Source organism: Oncorhynchus masou, chromosome 32 (genome assembly GCF_036934945.1).
Source record: "Oncorhynchus masou masou isolate Uvic2021 chromosome 32, UVic_Omas_1.1, whole genome shotgun sequence".
Classification (NCBI taxonomy): Eukaryota; Metazoa; Chordata; class Actinopteri; order Salmoniformes; family Salmonidae; genus Oncorhynchus; species Oncorhynchus masou.
Genome location: NC_088243.1, coordinates 35,048,403 through 35,072,583, shown reverse-complemented (window position 1 = coordinate 35,072,583; position 24,181 = coordinate 35,048,403). Strand labels below are relative to the sequence as shown.

Sequence of the window (24,181 nt, the reverse complement as noted above, 5' to 3'; positions counted from 1 at the left end):
AGGCTGGGAAGACTGGTTGCTTGGTTTGAAGAAATCAACTGTGGAAGCAATTATTAGGAAATGGAAGACATACAAGACCACTGATAATCTCTCTTGATCTGGGGCTCCACGCAAGATCTCCCCCGTGGGGTCAAAATGATCAGAACCACACGGGGGGACCTAGTGAAAGACCTGCAGAGAGCTGGGACCAAAGTAACAAACGCCTACCATCAGTAACACACTACGCCGCCAGGGACTCAAATCCTGCAGTGCCAGACATGTCCAGGCCCGTGTAAAGTTTGCTACATTTGTGATGATCCAGAAGATGATGGGGAGAATGTCATATGGTCAGATGAAACCAAAATATAACTTTTTGGTAAAAACTCAACTCGTCGTGTTTGGAGGACAAAGAACACCATACCTACTGTGAAGCATGGGGTGGGAACATCATGCTTTGGGGCTGTTTTTCTGCAAAGGTACCAGGACGACTGATCCGTGTAAAGGAAAGAATGAATGGGGCCATGTATCGTGAGATTTTGAGTGAAAACCTCCTTCCATCAGCAAGGGCATTGAAGATGAAACGTGGCTCGGTCTTTCAGCATGACAATGATCCCAAACACACCTCCCGGGCAACGAAGCAGTGGCTTTGTAAGAAGCATTTCAAGGTCTTGGAGTGGCCTAGCCGGTCTCCAGATTTCAACCCCATAGAAAATCTTTGGAGGGAGTTGAAAGTCCGTGTTCACCAGCAACAGCCCCAAAACATCACTGCTCTAGAGGAGATCTGCATGGAGGAATGGGCCAAAATACCAGTTACAGTGTGTGAAAACCTTTCGAAGGCTTGAAAACATTTGACCTCTGTCATTGCCAACAAAGGGTATATAACAAAGTATTGGGAAACTTTTGTTATTGACCAAATACTTATTTTCCACCATAATTTGCAAATAAATTCATTAAAACATTTTACAATGTGATTTTCTGGATTTTGTCTGTCATAGTTGAAGTGTACCTATGATGAAAATGACAGGCCTCATCTTAAGTGGGAGAACTTGCACAATTGGTGTCTGACTAAATACTTTTTTTCCCCAGTGTATATTATTTGCCTGTGTGTAAATATGTCCCTGAGGTTTTGATGTGTCATGTCGAGCTGTGGCCCCAGCTGACAGAGCGAGAGAGAGGGCCCTGACAAACACTAGTCTGGTGTACAGTAATTTGCCCAGACAGCGCTGTGTGGTGCTGGACTGTGAGACTTAACTAGCCAGTGTTTGTCTATGTGAGTCCTGTCAGAGACAGAGGGCATAGTGGTGGGGGAGCAGAGAACAGGCCAGAGGCACACAGAGAGACATGTGTTTCACACACACAACACAGAGGGGGGGGGGATTTGTGGTCAATTTGTAAGAGCTGGTGTGTGGAGTCAATCTCTGCTCGCCCAATGGCATGATTTGAAAACTAGATCTATTACGGTTTTCATCTGACATTATGGACAATGTTATAAGCAGTGTCTTGTGGTAATACTTTCTGACTCTCTTTTTTTCTCCCTTCATCCCTCTCTCTTGTAGAACGTTAACCCTACGGTGGCCCATGACTGGGTGTCAGGTCTGCAGCGTCTCATTCTGAAGAAGGAGGAGGAGATCCGGGCTGCAGATCGCTGTAGGATCCAGCTGCAGCTGCCTGGCAAACAGGACAAGTCAGTGTCTCACCCACATCACTCTCTCTCTCTCTCACACACTAGGTCAGGGCCCTATGTCCTCACTCCCTCACTGTCCCCTCTCACCATCCAGGAATTGGGAACATTCCGGTGGATAAACAACTGGAGTTTTGTTCTAATCTGATCTCAGGGGTATGATTTGGGTATGATTTGGGTCTGTTCGAGCTCTCTGCTGTGGATCAGTGTGTCTCTCACCTCAGAGAAGACCGTGCCGCTGTTTCATCCACTCATTACTATAGGAGAGTACTCCCTCCACATGGTCCTTCCATGGCCCACTGGCACCTTGAACTTGTTGACTCTCACTCTGCCTGTTGTTTTTAACTGGTCAAATGACCTCTTACTCCTGGGCATTGCGTTTTGAGACGCTGCTGTCATTCCTCTCTGATCCCTCCATCTAAAAAATACCACATTCCAGAGAGAGATGGAGTGAGAGAGTTTGTTATTAGCTGTTATAAACACCGTTGGCTTCCATTACCTCACATCCCTGTCTGTCTGCTGTCTCTAAGGCCCTTTTCACATGACGACAGACTCTCTAGAGGTTTTGCGAGAATACCCTCTCGACTTTTTTAATAATGAGGCAAGTTCGCAAATCCACGTTTCCAGCGCCGTCTCCAGAGGTAGCGCACGACGATCGCCCGACAATTGCCCCCCCTCCGAGAATGGCAGTGTGATCAGAATTGTCTCGTCCAGGCCAACACTCCTGCAATATATAGATTGTAATAGCAGAGTAATGATTTTCAAACAACTGAAATGTAGATATTTTCCTAATATATAACAGAACTGATATTTTCAGAACTGTTATTTTAACCGCTTAAAAATGTTCTTTTACATTCTGGGCATTTTTCCCCCCCAGTCCCATAATAAATGCAACAAAGTGCTTATGTAAAACTGTCACAAACTTATTCCAGTTTCTGCCTGCCAGCTGAAAATCTGTGTAGAAATACCTGCCCCTCTTTCCGAAGCATGCATAGTCTACTGTAGCTACTGACGTTTCAGGCGTGATTCAGAAATTAGGGAGAGAAATGTTTCATTAGAGAACAATATATTAACTTTTTCAAGTCTAGTTAAGGATACTATAGTTATCAGGTTTGACATTGAATTTATTAACTATGAAAAGTAAGTTTTGTTTTTATTTTAATTCTGGTGCCGCTCTACACACACAATCTTGTTAGCAAGCTAGCTAGCTCTGGTCTGGCTCTCAAACTGAAATGGATCTGAGTCATGGTCAAGGGCTAGCTCTGGTCTGGCTCTCAAACTGAAATGGATCTGAGTCATGGTCAAGGGCTAGCTCTGGTCTGGCTCTCAAACTGAAATGGATCTGAGTCATGGTCAAGGGCTAGCTCTGGTCTGGCTCTCAAACTGAAATGGATCTGAGTCATGGTCAAGGGCTAGCTCTGGTCTGGCTCTCAAACTGAAATGGATCTGAGTCATGGTCAAGGGCTAGCTCTGGTTCAAAGTTAGTCAAGCCAACTCTTTGAAGTACAAAAACATTCAAAGTTCCTACGTAGAAGCCGCTCCTGTGTAGGTATAATTCTGTGGGCCTAATTCAGATAATGTATGTCATAACAAGATGCCCAGTGCTTCATGCCCAGCTCTTTCCACACCCGCAATATTTCAGTCGCACCCAACACTACACTATAGGGGCGGCAGGTAGACTAGTGGTTAGGAGCTTTGGGCCAGTAACCGGTTGAATGAGTTCAGTTGTGCAGCTAACTAGGTATCCCCTTAGCCTTGTCTGTCCAATGCATGTACATAGCTTCCCCGTTCCATAGAAAGCTGCTCTATCCATTGGTCAAGTAATTTAATGTCAAGCTAAATGTACCAAAAAATGTATTTCATAAGTTTAAAAAGGAATGATCTAAACCGTTACTTTTTTTGGCGTTCAAACCGGCTCAGAATTTGTTTGCTGGTCAGAACAGTGGAACGGGGGGAGGGTCCTTTACACAGAAAAAGAGACAGCAACTACGATTGGACAATATAACTAATAACAGGGCTGAGCTTGCTTTATGCAGAGTTGTATCATGTTGGCCATTGCATTTGTAATTAAAAAGTTATTCACACAGTATGTCATCACTTGCTTGTGGTGTTTGATTCATTCCAGTCAATAATTTTGGTTGTAATAGACCTAGGTAGCCCCCCAAAATGGAATATAAACCAAATTTGATGACATTTATATTTTCTCAGAACACAAATAAAGGGGCCTATATTAGGCTATAAATACATATCTTAGGCTATAAATACATGACGTTACCGCTTCATTTCCCCTGACCAGGCCCAGATGGGATCAGAGAGGATCTAAGCTACCTGTGGCTGGTATAGGCTGCAGTTAATCAGACTGAAGCACAGATTCAGTGTGCACGAGTTGACAAATCACGAAGCAATGCAATGTGTACATTTTTTGGGGTGGCGTGTATGGGCTTTCATATAAAACGGCTCGTCGCTTGTCGCAACTCCCCATGCAGTCGGAAGTTTACATACACTTAGGTTGGAGTCATTAATACTTGTTTTTCAATCACTCCACAGATTTCTTGTTAACAAACTATAGTTTTGGCAAGTCGGTTAGGACATCTACTTTGTGCATGAGACAAGTAATTTTTCCAACAATTGTTTACAGACAGATTATTTCACTTATAATTCACTGTATCACAATTCCAGTGGGTCAGAAGTTTACATACACTATGTTGACTGTGCCTTTTTTAAACAGCTTGAAAAATTCCAGAAAATTATGTTATGGCTTTAGAAGCTTCTGATAGGCTAATTGACATCATTAGAGTCAATTGGAGGTGTACCTGTGGATGTATTTCAAGGCCTACCTTAAAACTCAGTGCCTCTTTGCTTGATATCGGAAAATCCAAAGAAATCAGCCAAGACCTCAGGGAAAAATATTGTAGACCTCCACAAGTCTGGTTCGTCCTTGGGAGCAATTTCCAAATGCCTGAAGGTACCACGTTCATCTGTACAAACAATAGTACGCAAGTATAAACCCCATGGGACCACGCAGCCGTCTTACCGCTCAGGAAGGAGCGCTTTGTCTAATAGAGATGAACGTACTTTGGTGCGAAAAGTGCAAATCAATCTCAGAACAACAGCAAAGGACCTTGTGAAGATTCTGAAGGAAATCGGTACAAAAGTATCTATATCCACAGTAAAACGAGTCCTATATCGACATAACCTGAAATGGCACTCAGCAAGGAAGAAGACACTGGCTTTTCTTTTTAAATGGCAGTTTTGGAACAGAGTACAATTTGCAACTGCACATGGGGACAAAGATCATACTTTTTGGAGAAATGTCCTCTGGTCTGCTGAAACAAAAATAGAACTGTTTGGACATAATGACCATTGTTATGTTTGGAGGAAATCAAATCAAATCAAATCAAATGTATTTATATAGCCCTTCGTACATCAGCTGATATCTCAAAGTGCTGTACAGAAACCCAGCCTAAAACCCCAAACAGCAAGCAATGCAGGTGTAGAAGCACGGTGGTTAGGAAAAACTACCTAGAAAGGCCAAAACCTAGGAAGAAACCTAGAGAGGAACCAGGCTATGTGGGGTGGCCAGTCCTCTTCTGGCTGTGCCGGGTAGAGATTATAACAGAACATGGCCAAGATGTTCAAATGTTCATAAATGACCAGCATGGTCGAATAATAATAATATTATTATTATTATTAAGGTAGAACAGTTGAAACTGGAGCAGCAGCAAGGCCAGGTGGACTGGGGACAGCAAGGAGTCATCATGTCAGGTAGTCCTGGGGCATGGTCCTAGGGCTCAGGTCCTCCGAGAGAGAGGAGAGAATTAGAGAACGCACACTTAGACACCGAATTGGACAGGAGAAGTACTCCAGATATAACAAACTGACCCCAGCCCCCCGACACAAACTACTGCAGCATAAATACTGGAGGCTGAGACAGGAGGGGTCAGGAGACACTGTGGCCCCACCCGAGGACACCCACGGACAGGGCCAAACAGGAAGGATATAACCCCACCCACTTTGCCAAAGCACAGCCCCCACACCACTAGAGGGATATCTTCAACCACCAACTTATCATCCTGAGACAAAGCTGAGTATAGCCCGCAAAGATCTCCGCCATGGCACAACCCAAGGGGGGGGTGCCAACCCAGACAGGATGACCACATCAGTGAATCAACCCACTCAGGTGACGCACCCCTTCCAGGGACGGCATGAGAGAGCCCCAGTAAGCCAGTGACTCAGCCCCTGTAATAGGGTTAGAGGCAGAGAATCCCAGTGGAAAGAGGGGAACCGGCCAGGCAGAGACAGCAAGGGTGGTTCGTTGCTCCAGAGCCTTTCCGTTCACCTTCCCACTCCTGGGCCAGACTACACTCAATCATATGACCCACTGAAGAGATGAGTCTTCAGTAAAGACTTAAAGGTTGAGACCGAGTTTGCGTCTCTGACATGGGTAGGCAGACCGTTCCATAAAAATGGAGCTCTATAGGAGAAAGCCCTGCCTCCAGCTGTTTGCTTAGAAATTCTAGGGACAATTAGGAGGCCTGTGTCTTGTGACTGTAGCGTACGTGTAGGTATGTACGGCAAGACCAAATCAGAGAGATAGGTAGGAGCAAGCCCATGTAATGCTTTGTAGGTTAGCAGTTAAACCTTGAAATCAGCCCTTGCTTTGACAGGAAGCCAGTGTAGGGAGGCTAGCACTGGAGTAATATGATCAATTTTTTTGGTTCTAGTCAGGATTCTAGCAGCCGTATTTAGCACTAACTGAAGTTTATTTAGTGCTTTATCCGGGTAGCCGGAAAGTAGAGCATTGCAGTAGTCTAACCTAGAAGTGACAAAAGCATGGATTAATTTTTCTGCATTATTTTTGGACAGAAAGTTTCTGATTTTTGCAATGTTACGTAGATGGAAAAAAGCTGTCCTTGAAATTGTCTTGATATGTTCTTCAAAAGAGAGATCAGGGTCCAGAGTAACGCCGAGGTCCTTCACAGTTTTATTTGAGACGACTGTACAACCATTAAGATTAATTGTCAGATTCAACAGAAGATCTTTGTTTCTTGGGACCTAGAACAAGCATCTCTGTTTTGTCCAAGTTTAAAAGTAGAAAGTTTGCAGCCATCCACTTCCTTATGTCTGAAACACATGCTTCTAGCAAGAGCAATTTTGGTGCTTCACCATGTTTAATTGAAATGTACAGCTGTGTGTCATCCGCATAGCAGTGAAAGTTAACATTATGTTTTCGAATAACATCCCCAAGAGGTAAAATATATAGTGAAAACAATAGTGGTCCTAAAACGGAACCTTGAGGAACACCGAAATTTACAGTTGATTTGTCAGAGGACAAACCATTTACAGAGACAAACTGATATCTTTCCGGCAGATAAGATCTAAACCAGGCCAGAACTTGTCCGTGTAGACCAATTTGGGTTTCCAATCTCTCCAAAAGAATGTGGTGATCGATGGTATCAAAAGCAGCACTAAGGTCTAGGAGCACGAGGACAGATGCAGAGCCTCGGTCCGATGCCATTAAAATGTCATTTACTACCTTCACAAGTGCCGTCTCAGTGCTATGATGGGGTCTAAACCAGACTGAAGTATTTCGTATACATTGTTTGTCTGCAGGAAGGCAGTGAGTTGCTGCGCAACAGCCTTTTCTAAGATTTTTGAGAGGAATGGAAGATTCGATATAGGCCGATTTTTAGTTTTTTTTATATTTTCTGGGTCAAGGTTTGGCTTTTTCAGGAGAGGCTTTATTACTGCCACTTTTAGTGAGTTTGGTACACATCCGGTGGATAGAGAGCCGTTTATTATGTTCAACATAGGAGGGCCAAGCACAGGAAGCAGCTCTTTCAGTACTTTAGTTGGAATAGGGTCCAGTATGCAGCTTGAAGGTTTAGAGGCCATGATTATTTTCATCATTGTGTCAAGAGATATAGTACTAAAACACTTGAGCGTCTCTCTTGATCCTATGTCCAGGCAGAGTTGTGCAGACTCAGGACAACTGAGCTTTGAAGGAATACGCAGATTTAAAGAGGAGTCTGTAATTTGCTTTCTAATAATCATAATTTTTTCCTCAAAGAAGTTCATGAATTTATCACTGCTAAAGTGAAAGTCATCCTCTCTTGGGGAATGCTGCTTTTTACTTAGCTTTGCGACAGTATCAAAAAGGAATTTCGGATTGTTCTTATTTTCCTCAATTAAGTTAGAAAAGTAGGATGATCGAGTAGCAGTAAGGGCTCTTCGGTACTGCACGGTACTGTCTTTCCAAGCTAGACGGAAGACTTCCAGTTTGGTGTGCCGCCATTTCCGTTCCAATTTTCTGGAAGCTTGCTTCAGAGCTCGGGTATTTTCTGTGTACCAGGGAGCTAGTTTCTTATGAGAAATGTTTTTAGTTTTTAGGGGTGCAACTGCATCTAGGGTATTGCGCAAAGTTAAATTGAGTTCCTCAGTTAGGTGGTTAACTGATTTTTGTCCTCTGGTGTCATTGGGTAGACAGAGGGAATCTGGAAGGACATCAAGTAATCTTTGTGTTGTATGTGAATTTATAGCACGACTTTTGATGTTCCTTGGTCTGAGCAGATTATTTGTTGCAAACGTAATAAAATGGTGGTCTGATAGTCCAGGATTATGAGGAAAAACATTAAGATCCACAACATTTATTCCATGGGACAAAACTAGGTCCAGCGTATGACTGTGACAGTGAGTGGGTCCAGAGACATGTTGGACAAAACCCACTGAGTCGATGATGGCTCCAAAAGCCCTTTGGAGTGGGTCTGTGGACTTTTCCATGTGAATATTAAAGTCACCAAAGATTAGAATATTATCTGCTATGACTACAAGGTCCGATAGGAATTCAGGGAACTCAGTGAGGAACGCTGTATATGGCCCAGGAGGCCTGTAAACAGTAGCTATAAAAAGTGATTGAGTAGGCTGCATAGATTTCATGACTAGAAGCTCAAAAGACGAAAACGTCATTTTTTTTTCTCTAAATTGAAATTTGCTATCGTAAATGTTAGCAACACCTCCACCTTTCCGGGATGACGGGGATATAGTCACTAGTGTAGCCAGGGATATGGTCATTTAACACAGTAAATTAGCTTAAGCCATGTTTCAGTCAGGCCAATCACATCAAGATTATGATCAGTGATTAGTTCATTGAATTATAATTGCCTTTGAAGCCATGTTTCCCATTTAGCAGACGCTTTTGCCAATCACATCAAGATTATGGGTGGCCCCAGTGATTAGTTCATTGACTATAATGAGCCACACAGGACCCAGTAAGTAAGTAAGGGATCTAACATTAAGTAGCCCTATTTTGAGATGTGAGGTATCATGATCTCTTTCAGTAATGACAGGAATGGAGGTGGTCTTTATCCTAGTGAGATTGCTAAGGCGAACAACGCCATGTTTAGTTTTGCCCAACCTAGGTCGAGGCACAGACACGGTCTCAATGGTGATAGCTGAGCTGACTACACTGACTGTGCTAGTGGCAGACTCCACTATGCTGGCTAACAGCCTGCTGCCTGGCCTGCACCCTATTTCATTGTGGAGCTAGAGGAGTTAGAGCCCTGTCTATGTTGGTAGATAAGATGAGAGCACCCCTCCAGCTTGGATGAAGTCCGTCACTCCTCAGCAGGTCAGGCTTGGTCCTGTTTGTGGGTGAGTCCCAGAAAGAGGGCCAATTATCTACAAATTCTAACTTTTGGGAGGGGCAGAAAACAGTTTTCAACCAGCGATTGAGTTGTGAGACTCTGCTGTAGAGCTCATCACTCCCCCTAACTGGGAGGGGGCCAGAGACAATTACTCGATGCCGACACATCTTTCTAGCTGATTTACACGCAGAAGCTATGTTGCGCTTGGTGATCTCTTACTGTTTCATCCTAACATCGTTGGTGCCGATGTGGATAACAATATCTCTATACTCTCTACACTCGCCAGTTTTAGCTTTAGCCAGTACCATCTTCAGATTAGCCTTAACGTTGGTAGCCCTGCCCCCCGGTAAACAGTGTATGATCGCTGGATGATTCGTTTTAAGTCTAATACTGCGGGTAATGGAGTCGCCAATGACTAGAGTTTTCAATTTGTCAGAGCTAATGGTGGGAAGCTTCGGCGTCTCAGACCCCGTAACGGGAGGAGTAGAGACCAGAGAAGGCTCGGCCTCTGACTCCGACTTGCTGCTTAATGGGGAAAACCGGTTGAAATTTTCTGTCTGGTGAATGAGCGACACCGGTTGAGCGTTCCTACAGCATTTCCTTCCAGAAACCGTGAGAAAGTTGTCCGGCTGCGGGGACTGTGCCAGGGGATTTATACTACTATCTGTACTTACTGGTGGCACAGACGCTGTTTCATCCTTTCCTACACTGAAATTACCCTTGCCTAACGATTGCGTCTGAAGCCGGGCTTGTAGCACAGCTATCCTCGCCGTAAGGCGAGTACAGCGACTGCAATTAGAAGGCATCATGTTAATGTTACTACTTAGCTTGGCTGTTGGAGGTCCTGACGAATCGTGTCCAGATAAAGCGTCTGGAGTGAAAAAGTTGGGGGGGTTATATATATATATATATATATATAACAGTAATTAAAAAGTAAAAACCGTAAAGTTGTCAGGTAGCAAAATAGGTTGGCAACAAAACGCACAGCACAGCAACTCGGAAACAGGTCTGCAAGTTGTGACCGGAAATGGCGTGGACCGAAAGAAAGGTTGGCTTGCAAGCTGAAGAACACCAACCCAACCGTGAAGCACGGGGGTGGCAGCATCATGTTGTGGGGGTGCTTTTCTGCAGTAGGGACAGGTGCACTTCACAAAATAGATGAAATCAGGGAGGAAAACGATGTGGATATATTGAAGCAACATCAAGACATCAGTCATGAAGTTAAATGCTTGGCTGCAAATGGGTCTTCCAAATGGACAGTGACCCTAAGCATACTTCCAAAGGTGTGGCAAAATGGCTTAAGCACAACTAAGTCAAGGTATTGAAGTGGCCATCACAAAGCTTTGACCTCAATCCTATAGAACATTTGTGGGCAGAACTGCAAAGCGTGTGCGAGCAAGGAGGCCTATAAACCTGACTCAGTTACACCAGCTCTGTCAGGAGGAATGGGCCAAAATTCACCCAATTTATTGTGGGATGGCTAACCAAAACGTTTGCCCCATGTTAAACAATTTCAAGGCAATGCTTTCAAATACTCATTGAGTGTATGTGAACTTCTGACCCACGGAACGTGATGAAAGTAATAAAAGTTGAAATAAATAATTCTCTCCTTTTTATTCTGACATTTCACATTCTTAAAATAAAGTGGTGATCCTAAGACGGGACATTTTTACTAGGATTACATGTCAGGAATTGTGAAAGGCGGAGTTTAAATGTATTTGGCTAAGGTGTATGTAAACTTCCGACTTCAGCTGTATATTATACCCACATTTTCAAATGCAATTAGCTTTGACCACATGTAGGCCAAATGATTTGATATATTTATAAAAATGAAGCCTGATGACGTAATGTTTTAAGTCAGCTAGCCCTACTGTACTTTTATATTTGTATGAGAGGGATTGTAGGCCTAATTTTTCATTTTTGATAGGCTAACGTTACTTGAAGACCGGCTGTTAGCAACTCTGCTCTTGAAGATAAAATGTAATGAGTATAGCCTTCAGACGAGAAAATGTAATGTAATAAAATGTAATGAGTATAGCCTTCAGACGAGAAAATGTAATGTAATAAAATGTAATGAGTAAAGCCTTCAGACGAGAAAATGTAATGTAATAGAATGTAATGAGTATAGCCTTCAGACGAGAAAATGTAATGTAATAAAATGTGATGAGTATAGCCTTCAGACGAGAAAATGTAAGAAAATGTAAGAAAATGTAATGAGTATAGCCTTCAGACGAGAAAATGTAATGAGTATAGCCTTCAGACGAGAAAATGTAATGTAATAAAATGTAATGAGTATAGCCTTCAGACGAGAAAATGTAATGTAATAGAATGTAATGAGTATAGCCTTCAGACGAGAAAATGTAATGAGTATAGCCTTCAGACGAGAAAATGTAATGAGTATAGCCTTCAGACGAGATAAAATGTGATGAGTATAGCCTTCAGACGAGAAAATGTAATGTAATAGAATGTAATGAGTATAGCCTTCAGACGAGAAAATGTAATGTAATAGAATGTAATGAGTATAGCCTTCAGACGAGAAAATGTAATGAGTATAGCCTTCAGACGAGAAAATGTAATGTAAGCCTTCAGACGAGAAAATGTAATGAGTATAGCCTTCAGACGAGAAAATGTAATGTAATAGAATGTAATGAGTATAGCCTTCAGACGAGAAAATGTAATGAGTATAGCCTTCAGACGAGAAAATGTAATGAGTATAGCCTTCAGACGAGAAAATGTAATGAGTATAGCCTTCAGACGAGAAAATGTAATGAGTATAGCCTTCAGACGAGAAAATGTAATGAGTATAGCCTTCAGACGAGAAAATGTAATGAGTATAGCCTTCAGACGAGAAAATGTAATGAGTATAGCCTTCAGACGAGAAAATGTAATGAGTATAGCCTTCAGACGAGAAAATGTAATGAGTATAGCCTTCGAGACGTATAGAAAATGTAATGAGTATAGCCTTCAGACGAGAAAATGTAATGAGTATAGCCTTCAGACGAGAAAATGTAATGAGTATAGCCTTCAGACGAGAAAATGTAATGAGTATAGCCTTCAGACGAGAAAATGTAATGAGTATAGCCTTCAGACGAGAAAATGTAATGAGTATAGCCTTCAGACGAGAAAATGTAATGAGTATAGCCTTCAGACGAGAAAATGTAATGAGTATAGCCTTCAGACGAGAAAATGTAATGAGTATAGCCTTCAGACGAGAAAATGTAATGAGTATAAGAAAATGTAACGTATAGAAAATGTAATGAGTATAGCCTTCAGACGAGAAAATGTAATGAGTATAGCCTTCAGACGAGAAAATGTAATGAGTATAGCCTTCAGACGAGAAAATGTAATGAGTATAGCCTTCAGACGAGAAAATGTAATGAGTATAGCCTTCAGACGAGAAAATGTAATGAGTATAGCCTTCAGACGAGAAAATGTAATGAGTATAGCCTTCAGACGAGAAAATGTAATGAGTATAGCCTTCAGACGAGAAAATGTAATGAGTATAGCCTTCAGACGAGAAAATGTAATGAGTATAGCCTTCAGACGAGAAAATGTAATGAGTATAGCCTTCAGACGAGAAAATGTAATGAGTATAGCCTTCAGACGAGAAAATGTAATGAGTATAGCCTTCAGACGAGAAAATGTAACGAGTATAGCCTTCAGACGAGAAAATGTAATGAGTATAGCCTTCAGACGAGAAAATGTAATGAGTATAGCCTTCAGACGAGAAAATGTAATGAGTATAGCCTTCAGACGAAAAAATGTAATAAAGTATAGCCTTCAGACGAAAAGAAAATGTAATGAGTATAGCCTTCAGACTTCAGTATAGCCTTCAGACGAAAATGTAATGAGTATAGCCTTCAGACGAGAAAATGTAATGTAATAAAATGTAATGAGTATAGCCTTCAGACGAGAAAATGTAACGAGTATAGCCTTCAGACGAGAAAAAATGTAATAAAATGTAATGAGTATAGCCTTCAGACGAGAAAATGTAATGTAATAAAATGTGGTGAGTATAGCCTTCAGACGAGAAAAAGAGTATAGCCTTCAGAATAAAATGTAATGAGTATAGCCTTCAGACGAGAAAATGTAATGTAATGAGTATAGCCTTCAGACGAGAAATGTAATGTAATAAATGTAATGAGTATAGCCTTCAGACGAGAAAATGTAATGTAATAAAATGTAATGAGTATAGCCTTCAGACGAGAAAGGTAATGTAATAAAATGTGATGAGTATAGCCTTCAGACGAGAAAATGTAAGAAAATGTAATGAGTATAGCCTTCAGACGAGAAAATGTAAGAAAAAATGTAATGAGTATAGCCTTCAGACGAGAAAATAATAAAATGTAATGAGTATAGCCTTCAGACGAGAAAATGTAATGTAATAAAATGTAATGAGTATAGCCTTCAGACGAGAAAATGTAATGAGTATAGCCTTCAGACGAGAAAATGTAATGTAATAAAAGTATAGCCTTCAGACGAGAAAATGTAATGTAATAAAAATGAGTATAGCCTTCAGACGAGAAAATGTAATGTAATAAAATGTAATGAGTATAGCCTTCAGACGAGAAAATGTAATGTAATAAAATGTAATGAGTATAGCCTTCAGACGAGAAAGGTAATGTAATAAAATGTAATGAGTATAGCCTTCAGACGAAAATGAAAATGTAATGTAATAAAATGTAATGAGTATAGCCTTCAGACGAGAAAATGTAATGTAATAAAATGTAATGAGTATAGCCTTCAGACGAGAAAATGTAATAAAATGTAATGAGTATAGCCTTCAGACGAGAAAATGTAATGTAATAAAATGTAATGAGTATAGCCTTCAGACGAGAAAATGTAATGAGTATAGCCTTCAGACGAGAAAATGTAATGTAATAAAATGTAATGAGTATAGCCTTCAGACGAGAAAATGTAATGTAATAAAATGTGATGAGTATAGCCTTCAGACGAGAAAATGTAATGTAATAAAATGTAATGAGTATAGCCTTCAGACGAGAAAATGTAATGAGTATAGCCTTCAGACGAGAAAATGTAATGAGTATAGCCTTCAGACGAGAAAATGTAATGAGTATAGCCTTCAGACGAGAAAATGTAATGTAATAAAATGTAATGAGTATAGCCTTCAGACGAGAAAATGTAATGTAATAAAATGTAATGAGTATAGCCTTCAGACGAGAAAATGTAATGTAATAAAATGTGATGAGTATAGCCTTCAGACGAGAAAATGTAATGTAATAAAATGTAATGAGTATAGCCTTCAGACGAGAAAATGTAATGTAATAAAATGTGGTGAGTATAGCCTTCAGACGAGAAAATGTAATGTAATAAAATGTGATGAGTATAGCCTTCAGACGAGAAAATGTAATGAGTATAGCCTTCAGACGAGAAAATGTAATGTAATGAGTATAGCCTTCAGACGAGATAATGTAACGTAATAGAATGTGATGAGTATAGCCTTCAGACGAGAAAATGTAATAAAAATGAGTATAGCCTTCAGACGAGAAAATGTAATGAGTATAGCCTTCAGACGAGAAAATGTAATGTAATAAAATGTAATGAGTATAGCCTTCAGACGAGAAAATGTAATGAGTATAGCCTTCAGACGAGAAAATGTAATGAGTATAGCCTTCAGACGAGAAAATGTAATAGCCTTAATAAAATGTAATGAGTATAGCCTTCAGACGAGAAAATGTAATGAAGTATAGCCTTCAGACGAGAAAATGTAATGTAATAAAATGTAATGAGTATAGCCTTCAGACGAGAAAAAATGTAATAAAATGTGAATGTAGACGAGAAAAAATGTAATGAGTATAGCCTTCAGACGAGAAAATGTAATGTAATAAAATGTAATGAGTATAGCCTTCAGACGAGAAAATGTAATGAGTATAGCCTTCAGACGAGAAAAAATGTAAAATGTAATGAGTATAGCCTTCAGACGAGAAAATGTAATGAGTATAGCCTTCAGACGAGAAAATGTAATGAGTATAGCCTTCAGACGAGAAAATGTAATGAGTATAGCCTTCAGACGAGAAAAAATGTAATGAGTATAGCCTTCAGACGAGAAAATGTAATGTAATAAAATGTAATGAGTATAGCCTTCAGACGAGATGTAATGTAATTAGACGAGAAAAAAATGTAATGAGTATAGCCTTCAGACGAGAAAATGTAATGTAATAAAATGTGTAATAAAATGAGTATAGCCTTCAGACGAGAAAATGTAATGAGTATAGCCTTCAGACGAGAAAATGTAATGAGTATAGCCTTCAGACGAGAAAATGTAATGAGTATAGCCTTCAGACGAGAAAATGTAATGAGTATAGCCTTCAGACGAGAAAATGTAATGAGTATAGCCTTCAGACGAGAAAATGTAATGTAATAGAAATGAGTATAGCCTTCAGACGAGAAAATGTAATGTAATGAAAATGTAATGAGTATAGCCTTCAGACGAGAAAATGTAATGAAAATGTAATGAGTATAGCCTTCAGACGAGAAAATGTAATGAGTATAGCCTTCAGACGAGAAAATGTAATGAGTATAGCCTTCAGACGAGAAAATGTAATGAGTATAGCCTTCAGACGAGAAAAAATGTAATGTAATGTAATAAAATGTAATGAGTATAGCCTTCAGACGAGAAAATGTAATGTAATAAAATGTAATAGCCTTCAGACGAGAAAATGTAATGAGTATAGCCTTCAGACGAGAAAATGTAATGAGTATAGCCTTCAGACGAGAAAATGTAATGAGTATAGCCTTCAGACGAGAAAAAATGTAATAAAAATGAGTATAGCCTTCAGACGAGAAAATGAAAATGTAATGAGTATAGCCTTCAGACGAGAAAAAATGTAATGAGTATAGCCTTCAGACGAGAAAATGTAATGAGTATAGCCTTCAGACGAGAAAATGTAATGAGTATAGCCTTCAGACGAGAAAATGTAATGAGTATAGCCTTCAGACGAGAAAATGTAAGAAAATGTAATGAGTATAGCCTTCAGACGAGAAAATGTAATGAGTATAGCCTTCAGACGAGAAAATGTAATGTAATAGAATGTGATGAGTATAGCCTTCAGACGAGAAAATGTAATGTAATAAAATGTAATGAGTATAGCCTTCAGACGAGAAAATGTAACGAGTATAGCCTTCAGACGAGAAAATGTAACGAGTATAGCCTTCAGACGAGAAAATGTAATGAGTATAGCCTTCAGACGAGAAAATGTAATGAAAAGTATAGCCTTCAGACGAGAAAATGTAATAATGTCAGAATAAAATGTAATGAGTATAGCCTTCAGACGAGAAAATGTAATGTATAGCCTTCAGACGAGAAAATGTAATGAGTATAGCCTTCAGACGAGAGAATGTAATAAAATGTAATGAGTATAGCCTTCAGACGAGAAAATGTAATGTAATAAAATGTAATGAGTATAGCCTTCAGACGAGAAAATGTAATGTAATAAAATGTAATGAGTATAGCCTTCAGACGAGAAGAGGTAATAAAATGTAATGAGTATAGCCTTCAGACGAGAAGAGGTAATAAAATGTAATGAGTATAGCCTTCAGACGAGAAAATGTAATGTAATAAAATGTAATGAGTATAGCCTTCAGACGAGAAGAGGTAATGTAATAAAATGTAATGAGTATAGCCTTCAGACGAGAAGAGGTAATAAAATGTAATGAGTATAGCCTTCAGACGAGAAGAGGTAATAAAATGTAATGAGTATAGCCTTCAGACGAGAAAATGTAATAAAATGTAATGTAATAAAATGTAATGAGTATAGCCTTCAGACGAGAGAAAATGTAATGTAAAAATGTAATGAGTATAGCCTTCAGACGAGAAAATGTAATGAGTAGTATAGCCTTCAGACGAGAAAATGTAATGTAATAAAATGTAATGAGTATAGCCTTCAGACGAGAAAATGTAATGTAATAAAATGTAATGAGTATAGCCTTCAGACGAGAAAATGTAATGAGTATAGCCTTCAGACGAGAAAATGTAATGAGTATAGCCTTCAGACGAGAAAATGTAATGAGTATAGCCTTCAGACGAGAAAAAATGTAGAAAAATGAGTATAGCCTTCAGACGAGAAAATGTAATGTAATAAAATGTAATGAGTATAGCCTTCAGACGAGAAAATGTAATGTATAGCCTTCAGACGAGAAAATGTAATGAGTATAGCCTTCAGACGAGAAAATGTAATGAGTATAGCCTTCAGAAGAAAATGTAATGAGTATAGCCTTCAGACGAGAAAATGTAATAAAATGTGGTGAGTATAGCCTTCAGACGAGAAAATGTAACGAGTATAGCCTTCAGACGAGAAAATGTAATGAGTATAGCCTTCAGACGAGAAAATGTAATGAGTATAGCCTTCAGACGAGAAAATGTAATGAGTATAGCCTTCAGACGAGAAAATGTAATGAGTATAGCCTTCAGACGAGAAAATGTAATGAGTATAGCCTTCAGACGAGAAAATGTAATGTAATAGAATGTGATGAGTATAGCCTTCAGACGAGAAAATGTAATGAGTATAGCCTTCAGACGAGAAAATGTAATGTAATAAAATGTGGTGAGTATAGCCTTCAGACGAGAAAATGTAACGAGTATAGCCTTCAGACGAGAAAAAATGTAATAGAAGTATAGCCTTCAGACGAGAAGAGGTAATAAAATGTAATGTAATAAAATGTAATGAGTATAGCCTTCAGACGAGAAAATGTAATGAGTATAGCCTTCAGACGAGAAAATGTAATGAGTATAGCCTTCAGACGAGAAAATGTAATGAGTATAGCCTTCAGACGAGAAAATGTAATGAGTATAGCCTTCAGACGAGAAAATGTAATGTAATAAAATGTAATGAGTATAGCCTTCAGACGAGAAAATGTAATGTAATAAAATGTAATGAGTATAGCCTTCAGACGAGAAAATGTAATGTGGTGAGTATAGCCTTCAGACGAGAAAATGTAATGTAATAAAATGTGATGAGTATAGCCTTCAGACGAGAAAATGTAATGTAATAAAATGTAATGAGTATAGCCTTCAGAAGAGAAAATGTAATGAGTATAGCCTTCAGACGAGAAAATGTAATGTAATAAAATGTGGTGAGTATAGCCTTCAGACGAGAAAATGTAACGAGTATAGCCTTCAGACGAGAAAATGTAATGAGTATAGCCTTCAGACGAGAAAATGTAATGAGTATAGCCTTCAGACGAGAAAATGTAATGAGTATAGCCTTCAGACGAGAAAATGTAATGAGTATAGCCTTGAGACGAGAAAATGTAATGAGTATAGCCTTCAGACGAGAAAATGTAATGAGTATAGCCTTCAGACGAGAAAATGTAATGAGTATAGCCTTCAGACGAGAAAATGTAATGAGTATAGCCTTCAGACGAGAAAATGTAATGAGTATAGCCTTCAGACGAGAAAATGTAATGAGTATAGCCTTCAGACGAGATAATGTAATAAAATGTAATGAGTATAGCCTTCAGACGAGAAAATGTAACGAGTATAGCCTTCAGACGAGAAAATGTAACGAGTATAGCCTTCAGACGAGAAAATGTAATGAGTATAGCCTTCAGACGAGAAAATGTAATGAGTATAGCCTTCAGACGAGAAAATGTAATGAGTATAGCCTTCAGACGAGAAAATGTAATGAGTATAGCCTTCAGACGAGATAATGTAATGTAATAGAATGTGATGAGTATAGCCTTCAGACGAGAAAATGTAATGAGTATAGCCTTCAGACGAGAAAATGTAATGTAATAAAATGTGGTGAGTATAGCCTTCAGATGAGAAAATGTAACGAGTATAGCCTTCAGACGAGAAAATGTAACGAGTATAGCCTTCAGACGAGAAGAGGTAATAAAATGTAATGTAATAAAATGTAATGAGTATAGCCTTCAGACGAGAAAATGTAATGAGTATAGCCTTCAGACGAGAAAATGTAATGAGTATAGCCTTGAGACGAGAAAATGTAATGAGTATAGCCTTCAGACGAGAAAATGTAATGAGTATAGCCTTCAGACGAGAAAATGTAATGAGTATAGCCTTCAGATAATGTAATGAAAATGTAATGAGTATAGCCTTCAGACGAGAAAAAATGTAAAATGAGTATAGCCTTCAGACGAGAAAATGTAATGAGTATAGCCTTCAGACGAGATAATGTAATGTAATAAAATGTAATGAGTATAGCCTTCAGACGAGAAAATGTAATAAAATGTGGTGAGTATAGCCTTCAGACGAGAAAATGTAATGAGTATAGCCTTCAGACGAGAAGAGAAAATGTAATGAGTATAGCCTTCAGACGAGAAAATGTAATGAGTATAGCCTTCAGAAGAAAATGTAATGAGTATAGCCTTCAGACGAGAAAATGTAATAAAATGAGTATAGCCTTCAGACGAGATAATGTAATGTAATAGAATGTAATGAGTATAGCCTTCAGACGAAAAAATGTAATAAAATGTAATGAGTATAGCCTTCAGACGAGAAAATGTAATGTAATAAAATGTGGTGAGTATAGCCTTCAGATGAGAAAATGTAATGAGTATAGCCTTCAGACGAGAAAATGTAATAAAATGTAATGTAATAAAATGTAATGAGTATAGCCTTCAGACGAGAAAATGTAATGAGTATAGCCTTAAAATGTAATGAGTATAGCCTTCAGACGAGAAGAGAAAATGTAATGAGTATAGCCTTCAGACGAGAAAATGTAATAAAATGTAATGAGTATAGCCTTCAGACGAGAAAATGTAAAATGTAATAAAATGTAATGAGTATAGCCTTCAGACGAGAAAATGTAATGTAATAAAATGAGTATAGCCTTCAGACGAGAAAAAATGTAATGAGTATAGCCTTCAGACGAGAAAATGTAATGTAATAAAATGTAATGAGTATAGCCTTCAGACGAGAAAATGTAATGTGATGAGTATAGCCTTCAGACGAGAAAATGTAATGTAATAAAATGTGGTGAGTATAGCCTTCAGACGAGAAAATGTAATGTAATAAAATGTAATGAGTATAGCCTTCAGACGAGAAGAGGTAATAAAATGTAATGTAATAAAATGTAATGAGTATAGCCTTCAGACGAGAAGAGGTAATGTAATAAAATGTAATGAGTATAGCCTTCAGACGAGAAAATGTAATAAAATGTAATGTAATAAAATGTAATGAGTATAGCCTTCAAACGAGAAAATAAACCCTTTTTTCTGCACGTCCGTGTGTATTGTCGTGTTATTCAAGAGTGTGATGTGGTTTGGTTCCATTTTTCAATCGTGTAGTATGGTTAAGATATAAAGTCGAGTGCATAGTTGAGGCATGCTGGCTAGTGCCTGTACTGGGATATTTTATAGGGATCGTTATGGTAAATGTCCGTTGCCTAGCGCCAAACCCACACGACGTTCCTTTGTGGATGTGAATTTAAAAGTTCATGTACATATTATGTCAATTGAAATGTCAGTGCGCTGCCTCCTTCAACTTTTGTCAATGAGAAAAGCCCCTAAGGAGTGCAGGATCACATGTCCTTTCAGCTGTTAGGGTCACACAGATCCCCCTACCCCGACAGCAAGCCATGACACCCACCATCTCTGATTTGTTCTGTAGTTAGAAATGGATAAGATAAGCTCTCTGGAAAAATTATTTTGTTGAAATAGAATATTCTATAATTATAGTACCAAAAATCTGATTTGGATCAAACTCACGGACACGCCAGCCCCCCCCCCCCCTCCCAACAACGAGTATATAGTAACAGCTCTCTATATTTGTCAAGTAGTATCTTCATCTTATGTAATGTATTAGTCATTAAAGTTGTTGGGTTTATGTCCCATCTAACATCCTGATATTACGAGGTTCTGACCACTAGATTGTGCTGTTCCTGCTATTAGCTGATTATTTAAAAAAAAATTGAAGTGAATGTCGTGATGCAGAACCGTTAATACACTCCAGGATTCAATCTCTATGCAATAGACTCTATGTAATGGATACTGTCACTGTCTCAACAATGCTGTCTGTCCATTTATCTCTTCTCTCTCTCTCCCTCTTAGCAGGTCTGGCAGGGCCACATACTTTTCTGCTGTGTTCAATACCTTTTCTCCAGCCATCAAACAGTCCTGGATCAGTAACCTGCAGATGGCCAAGCTGGCTCTGGGTATGTCTTAGTCTGGCCTCAGTCACAATCACAGACCCAATGCTCTGTCTGTTTGTGTTGGATATTTTGTGTTCCTATTGCTTCTCCCCATTGCCTCTTGTCACTTTGTAGTTCCATAGAGGACTGTAGTGAGTGTATGCAGCGGGGACAGCCTCTCTCTGCCTCACTGCCCTTTTCCACTTGTGATTATTTTAAACTGCCACTGGCTTCGTGGCTCATTTCCAAACTCAAGGTTTAGTCGCATAGCAATGGGTATTTAAAAATCAGTGTTTTCCAAGAAAATATCATGAGTTGAAATTCACTTTTTTCCAGCCCTGGCTCATTGGACTGTAAAATGGATTGTAAAGTTATAACTTCTGAATCTGGTGTTCAGATTATGGAATTGGGTGTTATGTAACATATTTGGAAATGTAATATTTCAAGGTTTGAATTTAGGATCACTGCTCCACAGTGGCGATAGTGTTCCTCTTAGAAATGAAATCGTGTGTGTGTGTGTGTGTGTGTGTGTGTGTGTGTTAACAGAGGAGGACAATCTGCAGGGCTGGTTCTTTGCGGAGGATGATGGTAACCAGATCAAGAAGCAGAAACATCCTCTCCTGCTCAGGCAGATGCCTGTGGTCATGTCCAAACTACAGGAGTTCAAGGTGGGCATCACCTCCCCCATACCACCCCTGTCAGCCATGGGCAGGGTCAAAGGCTACATCTAAAGATGACCTATCCCTTGACCACATTATTCATTTGTTACAATGCCATGTAGGAAACTAGTATAATCTACGTACACCACTCTTCACTTTACATGTGTAAGTCTGTTTCTCTTTATCTCTGTCAGGTGGAGTGTGCGGTCCATAACCCCGAGCCCCACATCAACATAGGGACCACAGCAGACACACCTGCACTCGGACACGGCTGTGTGTGGGTGAGTAAGACACCTGGCTTTCTGTCATTTGATGGCACTTTACTTGAACCCTTGGTAATAAGGTCTAAACAACAATTGAAGTCATAGATGTTATACAAGAGATTGTCAATGGACAGCATGGACATCCATGTATGTACATAATTGCATTACAAATGATGCCAATTTAGGTCTGTTGTGCTTTTTTTTGACTAAATTGGCGCCGAAAGAAATGGCAGCAGTTTTACGGGTGCCCAACCAATTGTGCTATTATGTTGTTGTTTTTTTTGCGTTATTTGTACATAGTGTTTCTGCAACCGTATCTTATGGCAAAAAATAACTTCTGGATATCAGGACAGAGATCACTCACCTCGGATTAGATGAAGATTTTTTCTTCAACAAGCATGACGCACAGGACATTCTCCAAACACCCGACAAGGCCAACAATCCAGTTATCTGCAAGAGGAGGAGACGCAGGTACAGAGGACACAGAGCGGGATGCCTCGTGAGGATCTGCAGAAGGCGAGTGGGAAAGCTGCCGTTACAGTCAATCATTGGACAATCATTTAGACGAGGTACAATTACGAATGTCCTACCAACGGAACATCAAAAACTGTAATATCCTGTTTTTCACAGACTCGTGGCTGAATGTTGACGTGGATATTCAGCTCGCAGGATATACAATGCACCGGCAAGATGGAACAGCACACTCCGGGGGTGCGAGGGGGGTTTTCTGTGCATATTTGTAAACAACAGCTGGTGCACAATCCAAAGGAAGTCTCTAGATTTTGCTTGCCTGAGTATCTTGTGATAAATTGCAGGCCACACTACTTGCCTAGAGTTCTCAGCTACACTTTTCGTGGCTGTTTATTTAACACCACAGACAGATGCTGGCACTACGACCACTCAGTCAGCTGTATAAGGAAATAAGCTAACAGGAAACCACTCACCCAGAGGCGGTGCTCCTAGTGACCGGAGACATTAATGCCGGGAAACTTAAATCAGTTCGTCCTCCAACCACAAGGCACGACAGAGGGTAGTGCGTACGGCCCAGTACATCACTGGGGCTAAGCTGCCTGCCATCTAGGACCTCTACAACAGGTGGTGTCAGAGGAAGGCCTTAAAAATTGTCAAAGACCCCAGCCACCCCAGTCATAGACTGTTCTCTCTACTACCGCATGGCGAGCAGTACCGGAGTGCCAAGTCTAGGACAAAAAGGCTTCTCAACAGTTTTTACCCCCAAGCCATAAAACTCCTGAACAAGTAATCAAATGGATATTTGCATTGTGTGCCCTCCCCCACCCCTCTTTTATGCTGCTGCTACTCTCTGTTTATCATATATGCATATTCACTTTATCTGTACATTCATATACATACTACCTCAATTGGCCCGACCAACCATTGCCCCCACACATTGGCTAACCAGGCCATCTGCATTGTGTCCCGCCACCCACCACCCGCTACTCTCTGTTCGTCATATATGCATAGTCACTTTAACCATATCTACATGTACATACTACCTCAATTGGGCCGACCAACCATTGCCCCCACACATTGGCTAACCAGGCCATCTGCATTGTGTCCCGCCACCCACCACCCGCTACTCTCTGTTCATCATATATGCATAGTCACTTTAACCATATCTACATGTTCATGCTAATCAGGCCATCTGCATTGTGTCACTCTCTGTTCATCATATATGCATAGTCACTTTAACCATATCTACATGTTCATGCTACCTCAATCAGCCTGACTAACCGGTGCCTGTATGTAGCCTCGCTACTGTTGTAGCTTTGCTACTGTTGTTGCCTCACTACTGTTGTAGCTTCGCTACTGTTGTTTTTCACTGTCT

General features: G+C 39.8%; 1 protein-coding gene across 3 annotated transcripts in view; it reads left to right on the top strand.

Moving 5' to 3' along the window:
- Nucleotides 1–24,181, top strand: part of LOC135526008 (rho guanine nucleotide exchange factor 10-like) — a 104,902-nt gene that overhangs the window by 40,261 nt on the left and 40,460 nt on the right. For 2 of the 3 annotated variants that reach the window (XM_064954025.1, XM_064954027.1), the window contains 4 exons: nucleotides 1,536–1,663; nucleotides 21,334–21,437; nucleotides 21,960–22,081; nucleotides 22,267–22,353. In XM_064954025.1, coding sequence (XP_064810097.1) covers nucleotides 1,536–1,663; nucleotides 21,334–21,437; nucleotides 21,960–22,081; nucleotides 22,267–22,353 — 441 coding nt within the window. The remainder of the gene's footprint in view (nucleotides 1–1,535; nucleotides 1,664–21,333; nucleotides 21,438–21,959; nucleotides 22,082–22,266; nucleotides 22,354–24,181) is intronic. The other variant, XM_064954026.1, reaches the window with a different exon arrangement.